The sequence below is a fragment of the Vitis riparia genome, chromosome 13 (genome assembly GCF_004353265.1).
Source record: "Vitis riparia cultivar Riparia Gloire de Montpellier isolate 1030 chromosome 13, EGFV_Vit.rip_1.0, whole genome shotgun sequence".
Classification (NCBI taxonomy): domain Eukaryota; kingdom Viridiplantae; phylum Streptophyta; class Magnoliopsida; order Vitales; family Vitaceae; genus Vitis; species Vitis riparia.
The window spans coordinates 18,883,117-18,895,792 of record NC_048443.1 but is presented as its reverse complement, the minus strand read 5'-3'; the positions used below and the strand labels follow the sequence as shown (position 1 = coordinate 18,895,792).

The window sequence follows — 12,676 nt, the reverse complement described above, 5'->3', positions numbered from 1 at the left end:
AAATATAAGTTAAATATAATATGATTATTATATTTATGGACAATTTACACAGGTTGGTCTTATTTATTAATAAGCATTACAAAAATCTACAAACTAATCAACAAAAAACAACCATATCTTCCATAATCATTTACAATGATGTGACACCATAAATTAAAGGTGATACATTTAATGTGACACCATAACTCAAAGATGATGCATTTAATATGACACCTTATATATCTTATACAACTCTATATCAAATTAAGCATCACTAAAAATATATGGTGTCACTTCTGAATGTGTCACCATTTATCTGCTTTGGTGTCGCTTCGAAATATGTCATCAATTGATACCCTCTATGGTGTCAGTGGATAAGGTGACGCTATATTGTAATGACACCCTATGTTTATAGTGACTTATTATAAATGTCACCATATATCTTTTTTCTTGTAGTGGTAGCAGTTTGACGGCTTGAGCATGCCTCAACTTTTGAGCACGTATGCTCTTGATTCCTAGGTCATTAATCAAAATAGACTTAATTAAGATTGAAGAAGACTGAGGAGTCAGGAGCAAGGAACCCAAATTAATATTTAAATGAACAGTTGTATCGTACCAAGAAGTTTTAGTGGATATGAAACCAACCCATGCATTAATTGATGTAGCACTGCAACAAAAATTAGAAATGTTAGTGTATTGATATACATAATAAAAAAAAAATCCTAGTGTAATGCTACTTATGCTAAATGGTTGTCTATTTACAAGGTTTTGAGAGCTTTGAATCACTGTCCAACAAGCTCAAAGTCATACATGGTATAAGATCATACCCACCATCCTAAATACAAGGGGAGTGCACCTATCACCTCCAAATGGAAGGGCTTTTTCAAGAAGGATAGTGCTTTTCCTCATCCAAAAGGAAGGTAGGAGCCACTCCTTCAATAGATTGTGGAGGTGATTTTTAAGATTCCCATATGAACCCTATGTTTAGAGGAGGGGAGTGATCAATCACTCTTTCTAAATCATTTGTTAATGCACAAAGGCACCCCTAACCCTGCTATATGGTGTGTCTAAGTGCCTCCTACGGCGTTGACTCATACCCTCCATCCCAAATAAAGGCAAGTTATGGGTGACTCTTGCAAGGATGATGTTAAGACATCTCTTTCCATTTTTGGAGGGGCTCCTCCAAATATTGTCTCCTTTATGACCTCTCTGCATCAGCTTTACCTCCGTAGAAAACATCTTACTTAGATTGTGACACCTTAGTGCTATCACATCTACCTAAGTTAAAACAGAGTTGTGGAAGTCCTATGCCAACTTGATATACCTAAATGTTAGGCTTGGCCTTGCTACTTGGGTTTTTAAAATAAGTCCACGCTTTGGTGTTAAATTGGAAGCTCGTCAATTGCAACAAGATGGACTCTATATGCATTGAACCTACTTCAATGAATTGAGAGGAGGGGCACATATCCTTATTAAGGGACTGGTAACCATCTAACATAATGTGTCACCACAAGAATGGAGATTTAAATTCGAAGACTAACACAGGCCTATGATTGCCTCCTGTTGTCTTGGGCCTGATTGATGAATATGATTCACCCTTGGGTTTTTATATAAAGGGTTCAGTCGTTCATCCATATACAACAGCCAGAAGAGTAGGCTTGGGTCACTTTGGTCGCTGACCCTTCTAAGAGCTCTTGAACTCATTTGATCTCCGAGTCTCCTCTTAATGTACTATGCTTGTCTCTGAAGCCTTGGCATGTTACTTTCCTTCTAATCATCTCCAATCCATAAAACCCTTTTTCAAGAACAATTTCTTATTTCTATTGTTATTTCTCTAAATCATATATGCAAAAAATAAAAAAATGAAAGGACAATTAACTTAAGCAATTTTTAAAATATGCTTATTCATTTTATCCTAAAATCTCACTTACCAATGACCTTACAAAGATGACTAATGTTACATAACACGATAACAAATAAATGGATTTGTAGTATTTCATAGAAAATTTTATCGTAATATCTATTTAAGTATAACTAACAAATTAATAAGGAAAATGAATTTTTTCTATGAATTATTAATTAACATCAACTCTGTTCACAAATAAATGACTTTTTAAACAACTTTCTGAAAAGACTCTTAAAGAGTTCTTGAAGTAACCTTCAATGTATATCCAGCTTAGTTTCATGATACAAAATTAGCATGCGGAACATAATTTATAGTTTCATGATACACCATTATATAGGTGAGATCACAAATACAACATTAAAGTGGTCGGTTTGCACTTACGACATACCTGTTTCAGTATTATTCCTGACATCTCGTGCATGTGTGTTATCGTCAACGACGTTTACTCGAACCCAGTCCGAGGCGCGATCTACGTTTACAGTTACGCCTTACATGAAAGATGGGCAAAATCAATATCATTTTCCATTCATGTCCCAAAAATGAAACAAATGAACTAATATCTTTCTTATGTGATGGGGATGGAGACATATAAAATGTTGAAAACTTAAACTTAATATAAAAAGTTTCTAAAAACTAGAATCAACTTGCGTCTCTAAAATTTAAAGAAAATATTTTATTTTGAGTGATTTTTTTTTTTTTTTAGTTTTCATATTTAAGTAGTTATATATTGTTAGGAGTTTTAATTTTATTTAGAATAAGTATCTATAAATAAAATATTTTGTAATATTTGAATAAGGGTGATGGAAGAAAATATTTTTTTAATTCTTATTCATCATTTATCTTCGTTTATGTAATTGTTTGCATGCTTTTTTTCAACTCTATAGTCCACCATAAACTAAGGTGAATAATTCAATTAAAATTTAGCACTACATTATAGGTTAAAAAATTTACTTTTTCTAATTAATATACACTATTTGTTGCTTTTAGATAATTCCATAACCTTAAATTTGAAAGGAAGCAATTATACCCAAAGTCAACTTTGTTATTTGAAATATAAAGAATATATATATTATAAATTAATTAAGATAAAATTATAATAAATTAATTAATCTTAATTCTTGTGTATTTTGTATAATAATTAAATATAAATTTATAAATAAAATTATCAATATTTTAAAATAAAAAATACTTATACATGTATTATCATTTTTTTTATATTATTGAATACATTCAAATTAGATAAATCTCTATAAAATATATTTTTAATTGTGAATATTATTATTAAATGTCTCAAATTATATATATATATATATATAGATAGATATATATCCTCAAAATTTTCATTATTACTTGTTATATCATTTATTTAGAAATTTTTCTCTACATTTTCATAAATTTTGATCAATTTTTATTTCACCAATATTTTGTGTCAGAATATTCATCGATTATATATATATATATATATATATATATATATATATATATATATATATATATATAATATTTCATTAATTTCTATCTAAAATGAACAATAAAAAGTAATTAAAAATATTAAAATGTTAAAACTATTATGATTAAAAAAATTATGTTCTCTATAAATATTGCATGAAACTAAAAAATTAAACTAGTTAGATCATATTTATCATACAATTATGATGAAAAGATTTCATATTCATAATACAACAATTACTTTGGAACAAATTATATGTGCTATTATTAATCATTTTAACAAAACTGTTTTAATAAGTAGTAATTTTTATTGAATTATTCTTTTTATGAAAATTTACTTGTTTTCTACGAGTAAATCGCTTTTGTGACAAAATATATTAATTAACAATCCAGCCAAGAATTTACTCTATTGTTCGTCAGGTACAACTGCCCAGGCCTAATAACGGCCTCAGTTGCATTTCCTCAATGGATGAATAGCGGGCAGCCTTGAGATTGGGTGTTGGGCTCTGGGGCAACTGGAAATGAAACCCAAATGGTAGGAGTTTCTAGGACAACGAGTTAGCGGGCCTCAAGTTTTCGTGCCTAAATAAATTTGATTAATATTTTTTTATTTTATTATTATTATTATTATTATTATTATTATTTTGAGTTTTTATTTCTTTTTAAATATACATAGTACAAATACTTCAAATTTCACACCAGGTCATTGAATGACATCGTGTTAAATTCTAATTCTATTTGAATATCCAGTAGCCCTGTGGATATTAATGTAAGGGTGGAGTCGATCTTATCCCACTAATCAAATGCTTTAGATAGAGGATAATGCTTCATAGGTTTGAGAATCCTCCGAATTGGGAGATCAGATGGCTTTAAAAATCAGAAGCAGTTAGGAGAATAAGACCACTATTCGTGACAAAGAAACCTGGCCTCATGCTGGGTAAACTGAAACCCATCCACCAAAGTGTCTAATCCGGACCCAATCTAATCCCAAGTTTTCTCCATAAGTATCCCATTCATGTTTATAATAGTCTGTGATAATCATACATAGAGGTATTATTATTTTTTACTTGAGGAAGAGGAGAGGCACTTTACCAGTTGAGGCTGCGGCAGGAGGTGGCTGTTCATCCAAGCGATCGACTTCTTCGTCGAAATAGAGGGTTGGGTTGGCGTTTCGCTTCAAAAAGTCCCACGCGTGCTTCGCAAGCTTGATTCCCCTGATCTGAGAAAGCATCTCTCGACTGCAAGAAATTTGAATGGCATGTAAAGCCACGGAATTCTTCTTTTTCCACTCTGAATATGCCACTGGATCTTGTGCTTTATTAGGACTCTTGCAGCTCATCCTGCAAACTTCCCAGAGACCTTGACCCACCAAATACCGTTTTACACAAGTTTTCCAGTATTCATAGTTGCCTTCAGTAAGAACTTCACGAACTATTGTAGTTGGCACTACAGTTGGGATTATAGCTGGGGTTATCAGGGGAAAAACATCACCGCTCTTATTGGGGGTTATAGCCGGGGTTATCTGGGGAAAATCATCCCCGCTTTTATTCGGGATTATGCTTGGGACACCTTCACCAGCCATCATATTAGGGGCAACGCCTTCAACTTCCATGCTTGCTCTGCGGCATAAGCTTAAAATCAACTAAAAGATGCTAAATTTTAGAGATAATTAGATGAGAAAAGAGAAACAAATAATGTGTGATGACAAATTGATTCAGGACTTCAATCTTCTTTAACAGTCCAAAGAGTCTCCATAATTGAACATAAAGCTTAATAAATAATAATAAATGTGAGATGGGTACCCTTTGTCAGTGGTGGAAAAATGTATGGTTCTTGATATTCAAAATTTATGATATAAATTAATTATGTAACCAGTCAAAGAGCAAATGCAGAGGAGGTATTGAATGTTGTGTCCGGGAAATATCTAATCAAATCATTTAAACATTACAAATTCGGTGAGTTTTAACCATTATATGACATTAAAGAAGATGTTTGAAGGGAAAGAAGATCATTGAATCAATAGGACACAATAGTAGGCCTGAGAAAATTAGTCTTGAAGGACTTAAAAGATGGCAGAGGATGATTGATTTCTATTGCCGAAATCATGTTTTACATGTCTGTATGCCTTCGGTAAAAGGGAAAGAAAATAGGTTTAAACTAGAAATGATAAAATCAACCAATTACAGAGAGCTGTTGCCAAATCATTTTAAAATATTTTTTGCTTTTAATCCCAATAATTGACAACCAATTACAAAAATTTATATTCAATGATTTTTTATGTTTTGAATTATTATAAATAAACATACTAAGGTAATATTTTCATATTTTAAATGATTTATTTTTTAATTTTTATTACCTTATTACTTATTTTTTAGAGTTTTTTTATTAAATAGAAGAGGTTAAAATATTTATTTTTTTCTAAATGTTAAAAGTGAATCCATGTAATTAAAAGAAATCTACTAATCTTTTTAATTATTGATATTTAATAAAATAAAATATTAAAAAAAAAAACAAACAAATTAATTCTCTAACTCTTAAAAGCAAACATCACCTAAATTGCATGGAACATAGGACATACCAGCCCTTCGCCTAACTGAATAACTTCAGCCCTCTGAGTGGTGTAGATGAAGAGAAAAGGAGCTAATTATGGGCACACAAGGACATATCTACAGAGGAAGGGGGAGACATGTAAAAGCTGCAGCTCTGGCAAGGCTGTGCGAATTTGGCTGCAAAAATACTTGTTTGTTGATGAGGAGAAAGGGTAGGTGCAGCATCACGTGAAGAGGGACTATGAGGAGGAATCTTCATTTGTTCTATTGTTGAGGGACCTGTATTCATTTTATATTCGGCTTAGCAAATCATGGAGTTGTATCATATCTTCATATCTTCATATCTTGAGTTTGAGATTTTTAAAAATTTAGTTCAAATGATAAAATTAATTTAATAAGACACATGTTGATTAAGAATGCCTAGAGAAGTATGACTTTGAAAAGATCAAAAGCGTTTACTTCCAAAAATAAAATATTATATACAAAATTTAAAAATCATTTTAAGAACACTTCGAAAGGGTTTTTTTTTTGGAAATATTACTTTCTTTTGTTATGTATCATATTATCAAAAATATTTTTAAAATTATATTTGAATACCAATGATTAAGGATGTAAGTAAAATCAAAAGTGAAAAATTTTAATCTAAACCAATCCAAATTAATTATAATGGTGGGTTTTCAATAACCATAAGGTCGGTTCCATTTGGGAATTTTTAAAACCAACTTTATCTATTCTATTTGCGTTTTTCTTGTCTCCTTATCAATAACAGTCGAGTTGAACCAAATTCTAAGATTTACATATAATTGTTTAATATTTGATTAGTTTTTTATATTATATATTATTAAAGTAATTTATAATTGTTAGACATTAAATTAATTTTTTAATATACTCATTACATTCTAGACTAAAAAATTTAAATTTACTTTCCATGTTCGTTTCAAATGATTTTAACAATAAACAAAATTTAAGGTCTAAATTAACTTATATTCAAGCAATCATCTAAACCAAATCATATTAAGCATATTTAATATGATTCAATTTTTCTATCAACTAAAAATCAGTTTGATTTTGATTTAAGTATGAAACGATCATGTAGGTCTGTTTGACAATTGTTTTTGAAAATAATTTTGAAAAATAGTTTTTAGAAATAGTTTTTGAAAACTATTCTGAAATATTTTGTAGAACAAAAATCTGGAAACTTGGAATATTTTTAACTTGTTTTTAATATTTTTAAATATGTTTTAAAAATAATTTTTAAATCCAATACTTTATTTTTAATAATTCTACATATTTGTATAATTATCTTTTAAAACAATCTTCAAAAAATAAGTGAAAACAATAGAAAGAAATTAAAAGAATGTTATTTAAAAACACTATTGTAGACCCCAAAATTTGTTCCAATTTTATTTTTACATTAATTTTGAGCCCAGATTTAAATCTCGATTACATGTGTTTTTTTGGCTCACTCACCCTTTAATTCTTAGTTTTTATTACTTTGTAAATTGTTTTATTATTATTATTATTATGCTATATTATTTATATATATATATATATATATATATATATATATATGTATATATATATTTCACCTCTTCTCTTTCTCCACCTACACTCACCCACCCCTCATGTCACCACACTCCCCCACTCTTCTTCTTGCTTTTTTTCATTTTTTCTTTTTTCCATGGCATTGGCTATTTTTGTGGACACCCCCCCCCCCCCCCCCCAATTTCCTTTTTTTTTGGGCGGCCGACCCATTTTCTTTTGGAGGCATCATTCTTCTTCCCCTTCTCTTCCCTCACAGACACCATACCCACGACTCCCATTCTTTCCATCATCGTCATCCATCACCATCATCATCTCTCTCATCGTCGGCTTCTAATCTGACCACATTCCACCCCCGACATCATTCCCTTTCTTTCTCTCTCTCATTTTCCCTTTCTTCATTCCTTTGGTCATTACGGCCTCCACCCGCTAGATCTTGCTGTCGGAGATGCAAGCACTGTCGACCTCCACCTCCCGATGCTTTGAACATCACCGCCACCCCTTTTATCGTGTATTGTTGCATTCCGTCTCCAATCATAGGGTTTCAAATGTGAGGTTTTATTTATTTATTTATTCCCTCTTTGATTTCTACAATAATTATTTTCAATTTTGGGTTTGGATTTTGGGCTTTGAATATGTGTTTTGGGCCTTCTTTTGGCTGGATTGTTAACTTGAATGGGTTATTTTGAGATATTAAGTGTAGATATCAGTTCGGGTTGGTTTTTTTTGGCTTGGCTTATTTGTGGAATTAATTTGGATTCCATGTTGTTGGGCTGCGGTGATTGCTTTGGTTTCTGGGTTAGCTTTTTTGGTCCACTTGTTTGTTACTTGGCTCTTGGTTCATAAGCTCAAGGTTGCTTTTATTGGGATTGCAATTACTTTTGGTTTCTCTTGGGATGGTTGTTTCATTTCGAGCATCAAAGGATTTTGAACTGGAATGCTAAGTGGAATTCTTGTTCAAACTTTACTATTGGCAACCATGACAGTCAAATGTGATTGGAAAAACAATGCACATGCAGTAGTGTAGACCCCCACTTTGGGAGGTAATTGTTGCAGCTCTTGTTGCCAGTGGAAGGCTCTTAAATAGCCACGTGTCGTCTCGTGCTTGGTGGACAGAGAACCAGGTAGTGGAATCAAGGAGCAAATGAGACTTGGACACGCGTAAAGGGGAGCTGCAGAGGAGGTACGTTTCCGTTGTAGGGGAGCGTCTCCTGCAGGTGGTGGTGGCTGTTGCTGCAGATGTGGTTAGAGGGGCAAATCCGGGGGAGAGGAAAAGAGATATGGGCAGGTAGGTTGTTTTAGAAAGGTGGCAGAAATCTTTAGGGAGAGAGAGAGAGGAGAAAAAGTTTTCTGATGGGTGAGCTTGAGAGAGAACCAGAGAGAGATATTTTGAGAGGGAGAAGAGATTTTGGAGGGGGGAGGAATTTGGAAAAAGGTAGGAAGCTTTTCTAAGGAAGAAGAAGCTTAGAAGGGGAGGGCTTTTTGTTTGGTTTTGGAGGGTGAGAGAGCTGCAGGAAGGAGTTCCACAGAAGACTTTGGAGGGGAAATCTGTTGGCTGAGGGGAACCTTGTGAGAGGGAGAGTGGTAGAGAAGGATTAGAGGGAGATTAGGGAGGCAGCAGAGGGAAGTATCGAGTGCTGTGAGGAGTGCTTTTGAGGGAGAAAGCTTGCTGTTGAAGAAGAGGAAGATGAGGAAGGTCGCTCGGTGAACTTCCAGGTATAGCTATTTTAAGTTTGGTATATTTCCTCTCTTAAATGCCCTGCATCATTCTTGGTTGATCCATGGATATCATTTTATGTCTTGTTGTGGACGTATTGGGGCCATAGGGTGGTTTGAGTTGAGCATCATTACCTGCAGATATTTTGCTCTGTTTTTTTATTTATTTATTCACTCTTAACATTTTTAATCTCATCTCCTGTAAATTGTTGAATCCTCCTTTGGTTTTGGTTCTGATAATTATATTGAGTATCTCCAGATCATCCCACCTGTTTGGAGCCCATGTGATTTTTGAGATGTATCTTCATTGGGTTTTCTACTCTTTCATAATTTTTCTTCATTCTCTATTTTCTTCTCTCACTCTTTGTTCTTTTTGGGAGGGTTTAAGGAGATTTTTGAGTTCCACGGTGCCTATTTCATTTGTGTTTTATATGGTTTGAGATTTGTGAGAGGGTATACAAACCATCTGGCCCTTGTTCGATATTCTGAGATGCTACGGATGAAACTGCTCGCAATTTGAGAGGTCTATTTTCAGGTTCTGGTGCTAGGCACCATTTTTCTTAAGGAAGCAGTGTTTTTCATTGGGCTCTGTTATGCTTATATCAGTGAGATGATGAGTAGAGAATTTCTGTGCCACTTTGAGGAGAGGAAATGCACGATACCCATATGTACAGAGTTCAAATATCCTCCCAGATCATTTGTCTCTATCATGCATGCACTTATGGCTATCCTTTAACGTCCATTTCATGCCCACACCCACCATGCCCCTATACATACCTATTCTCTCTCACCAGTCCTGACCACCTATCACATTCCATCTCATAATCTTTGTCTTCATGCCCCCAGCTCATACTTGTACCAATATACAACCCATTTGACTCACCTCTTCCATGATACCCGTTTTTTTTTCATACCCATTCTTTTCATACCCAGTGACCATCTCTCCATACTCATATCAAATCCCTCATTCTGTACCCCACCATACCCGTCCTTCGTACCCATTCTATTCATACTCGCTGATCATCTCTCTATACCCATATCTCCATTCATCACTTCATCACCTCTTCCATCCACCATCCATCACCACCATCCTCGCACCCATGTAAATAAAGCTCTGGGTAGTACTGTCATTGAAAAGAGAAAACGAACAACACCGCAGTTTCAATCTTGAACATGAATAGTCCATCATGTTAGCTTGCCCACCAGTGGTCGAAGCAGGCCCAGGACCCCCCACCTATTGAGCTCTCCCCCTCACTATTCTATGCAAGTCCAGACCATCCCTTGATATACCATGAAAACCCTAACCCTAACTCCACGTTTCCATTTTTCCATCACACAGTTTCTTCTCGCATGTCTGCCACTGTATTGCCATAACAAACTGCACAGATGGATGTAACAATGAACAAGCCTTCATCATCATCACCCATGCTCAGACCCCACCAAGCTCACATGCATGCAACCAATGCTGGTTTCAGTTCTTCAGCAGCGACTACATCTACAGCTGGTTCTGATCTGGGTTTGTCTACACGTGTTAAGATGGTTTGGAGGCCCATCTGTTGAGGGAGGCTGTGTCAAGAAATATTCAGCAAGTAAATCATTCTTTGTTAGCTTTTTGTGGATCGTTTCGACATCCCCGTGGTCGGTTGGAAATTGTGATTGTTGAGAAGGAAAGACTTGTAGCCGTCGTTACCTCAATTTGTTCCCAGGCATGTCATCTTGCTGAATCGCTGCACTGGAAGTCTTGGGAATGGCTGGAAGGGATATAACAGCTGAAGCTTCTCCTGCTTTTGATGCTTGTATAGCAGTAAAGCAGCTTATCAGAAAGCAGAACTTGACCTAGAATGAAATGAGGGATAAGGTTGCTCGTGGTGGGTATGAGAATCAGTATGATGGGGAAAAGGATGTTCCTGTGAGGAACAACAGCATATCTAATGTTCATTGTAATGACTTTCTGAAAGGTAAGTGTCATAGGGGATCTTCATGCAAAATTTCCCATCATGGTGCTTCTGGTGATAGATATGATAGACATGATAGGGATCATGAGCGTAAGCGTGAACCATACAGAGTTGGTGGCATCCTGTGCAAGTATTTTGAAATGGGAAAATGCTTTAATGGTGATCGTTGCAGGTTTTCTCATGATGATCCACCTTGTGACAGTCCTGAAGGCAGGCCATGGGATGGTAAATGGGGTCATAATTTGGATGATGAGAACAAACCATGGGAGGATACAAAATGGAATGGTGCAGCTGCCTCAGACATTGCAAAGTCCTCTGAGTGGGGTAGCAATGATAATGGAAACAAGAATTTTACAGATTCAATGGTTGCTGACAAATCTATTGGTAATAGCTGGGGTCAAAGTTTGGATAATGAAAATAAACCATGGGCCACTTCAGCATCTAAAGACAAAGCTTCTGAGGGAGATTCATGGGGATCCTCTCATTGGAGAGCTAGAAGTAATATTGCAAACACAGGCATTCCAGAATTAATGAGTAGTGCTAAATTGTCTGTTAAAGAAGAGCCTCTTCTTACTCCCCTTGGTTCACAAGCACAAACCTTGAATGGAATCTCCAGGCCTGCTCATGAACAGAATATAATGCAGGATACTTCAAGCCTGCAGCGTGCAACTTCTTTTATGCGTCTAACAGTATCTGGAGATTCTTATGTTCAGCAACTTGCTTGGTAAGTCTGAGCTCTCCGGCATTCCTCTAGCTCCCAGAGGAATTGAAACTAAGATTGGCATATGGAGAGGCAGCTGTGGCTGTTCTTGCATGCTACTTTCCAGATCCCCACCGCCCTTTCATTGAGACAAATGTAAATTCCATACATGGCCAGCCAAATATGCGTTATGCAGAAACTTCTGGAAGGGTCTTCTCAAGGAAAGCGGATTATTTGAACTCTATAGTGCATGCCTGTGCTCCCAGAGTAATTGAGGAAGAGACGATTGGGGGCGTGCATATGGCAAGGACGAAGAGTTTCATTATGCTTAAATCATCATCCCTTTGATTTGAGAATCTTCATCTAGGTAGTCTTGAGGCAGGTTCATTTCATGGTGATTCTCCTAAGGGAAATGATATGGCCTTGTACTTTATATCGGCCAGCATACTTGAAAGGTCTAGACGCAATGATATCCCCCTTCTTGAACTCTTGGAAACGCAGGGTTCAGGAATGAGAAACCATATAAATGGTGCACCCTGCTGCCTATCACCACTAGAACCTCATGTCTGGTCTTTTGCCACGTCATAAGCCATGAATTTCATGTGCATGTGGTCATCATACATGAACACATGGATAATCCCTTTTCCCATTCTCTAACTTGCCGTCAAGCTCTCCATATTTCAGTCACTCACTCCTTGTTTGCTCGCCACCTTTCCATTATTCCATCATTATTAACCATTTTTCATCCTATGCCATTCATTCTTATTATATTCCATCCTTTCCTTCCACCAATGGCAACCACATGAAAGGCCTAATGAAGACGAAAGTCAAACATAGCCGTTCCAGATGCCAAAATACTTGGGGTGGTTCCACTTTCGGA

General features: G+C 35.2%; 2 protein-coding genes across 2 annotated transcripts in view; both read right to left on the bottom strand.

The window, feature by feature from the left end:
- Positions 1–467: 467 nt before the first annotated feature.
- The window catches only part of LOC117929227, a 59,766-nt gene continuing 47,557 nt past the window's right edge, over positions 468–12,676 (bottom strand). The window contains exons 4-6 of the mRNA XM_034849499.1: positions 2,274–2,372; positions 596–646; positions 468–494 (exon numbers count right to left, since the gene is read on the bottom strand). The gene's annotated coding sequence lies outside the window, so the exon portion shown is untranslated. The remainder of the gene's footprint in view (positions 495–595; positions 647–2,273; positions 2,373–12,676) is intronic.
- LOC117929228 lies at positions 4,333–6,379 on the bottom strand. Its single transcript, XM_034849501.1, has 2 exons — positions 5,913–6,379; positions 4,333–4,953 (listed from the first exon to the last, which is right to left on the bottom strand). The coding sequence occupies exon 2, from the start codon at positions 4,944–4,946 to the stop codon at positions 4,398–4,400; it is 549 nt and encodes a 182-aa protein (XP_034705392.1). The 5' UTR covers positions 4,947–4,953; positions 5,913–6,379; the 3' UTR covers positions 4,333–4,397.

Bases quoted from the DNA above. Each gene is read 5' to 3' on its own strand.
- LOC117929228 (XM_034849501.1), bottom strand. From the start codon at position 4,946: ATGGAAGTTGAAGGCGTTGCCCCTAATATGATGGCTGGTGAAGGTGTC.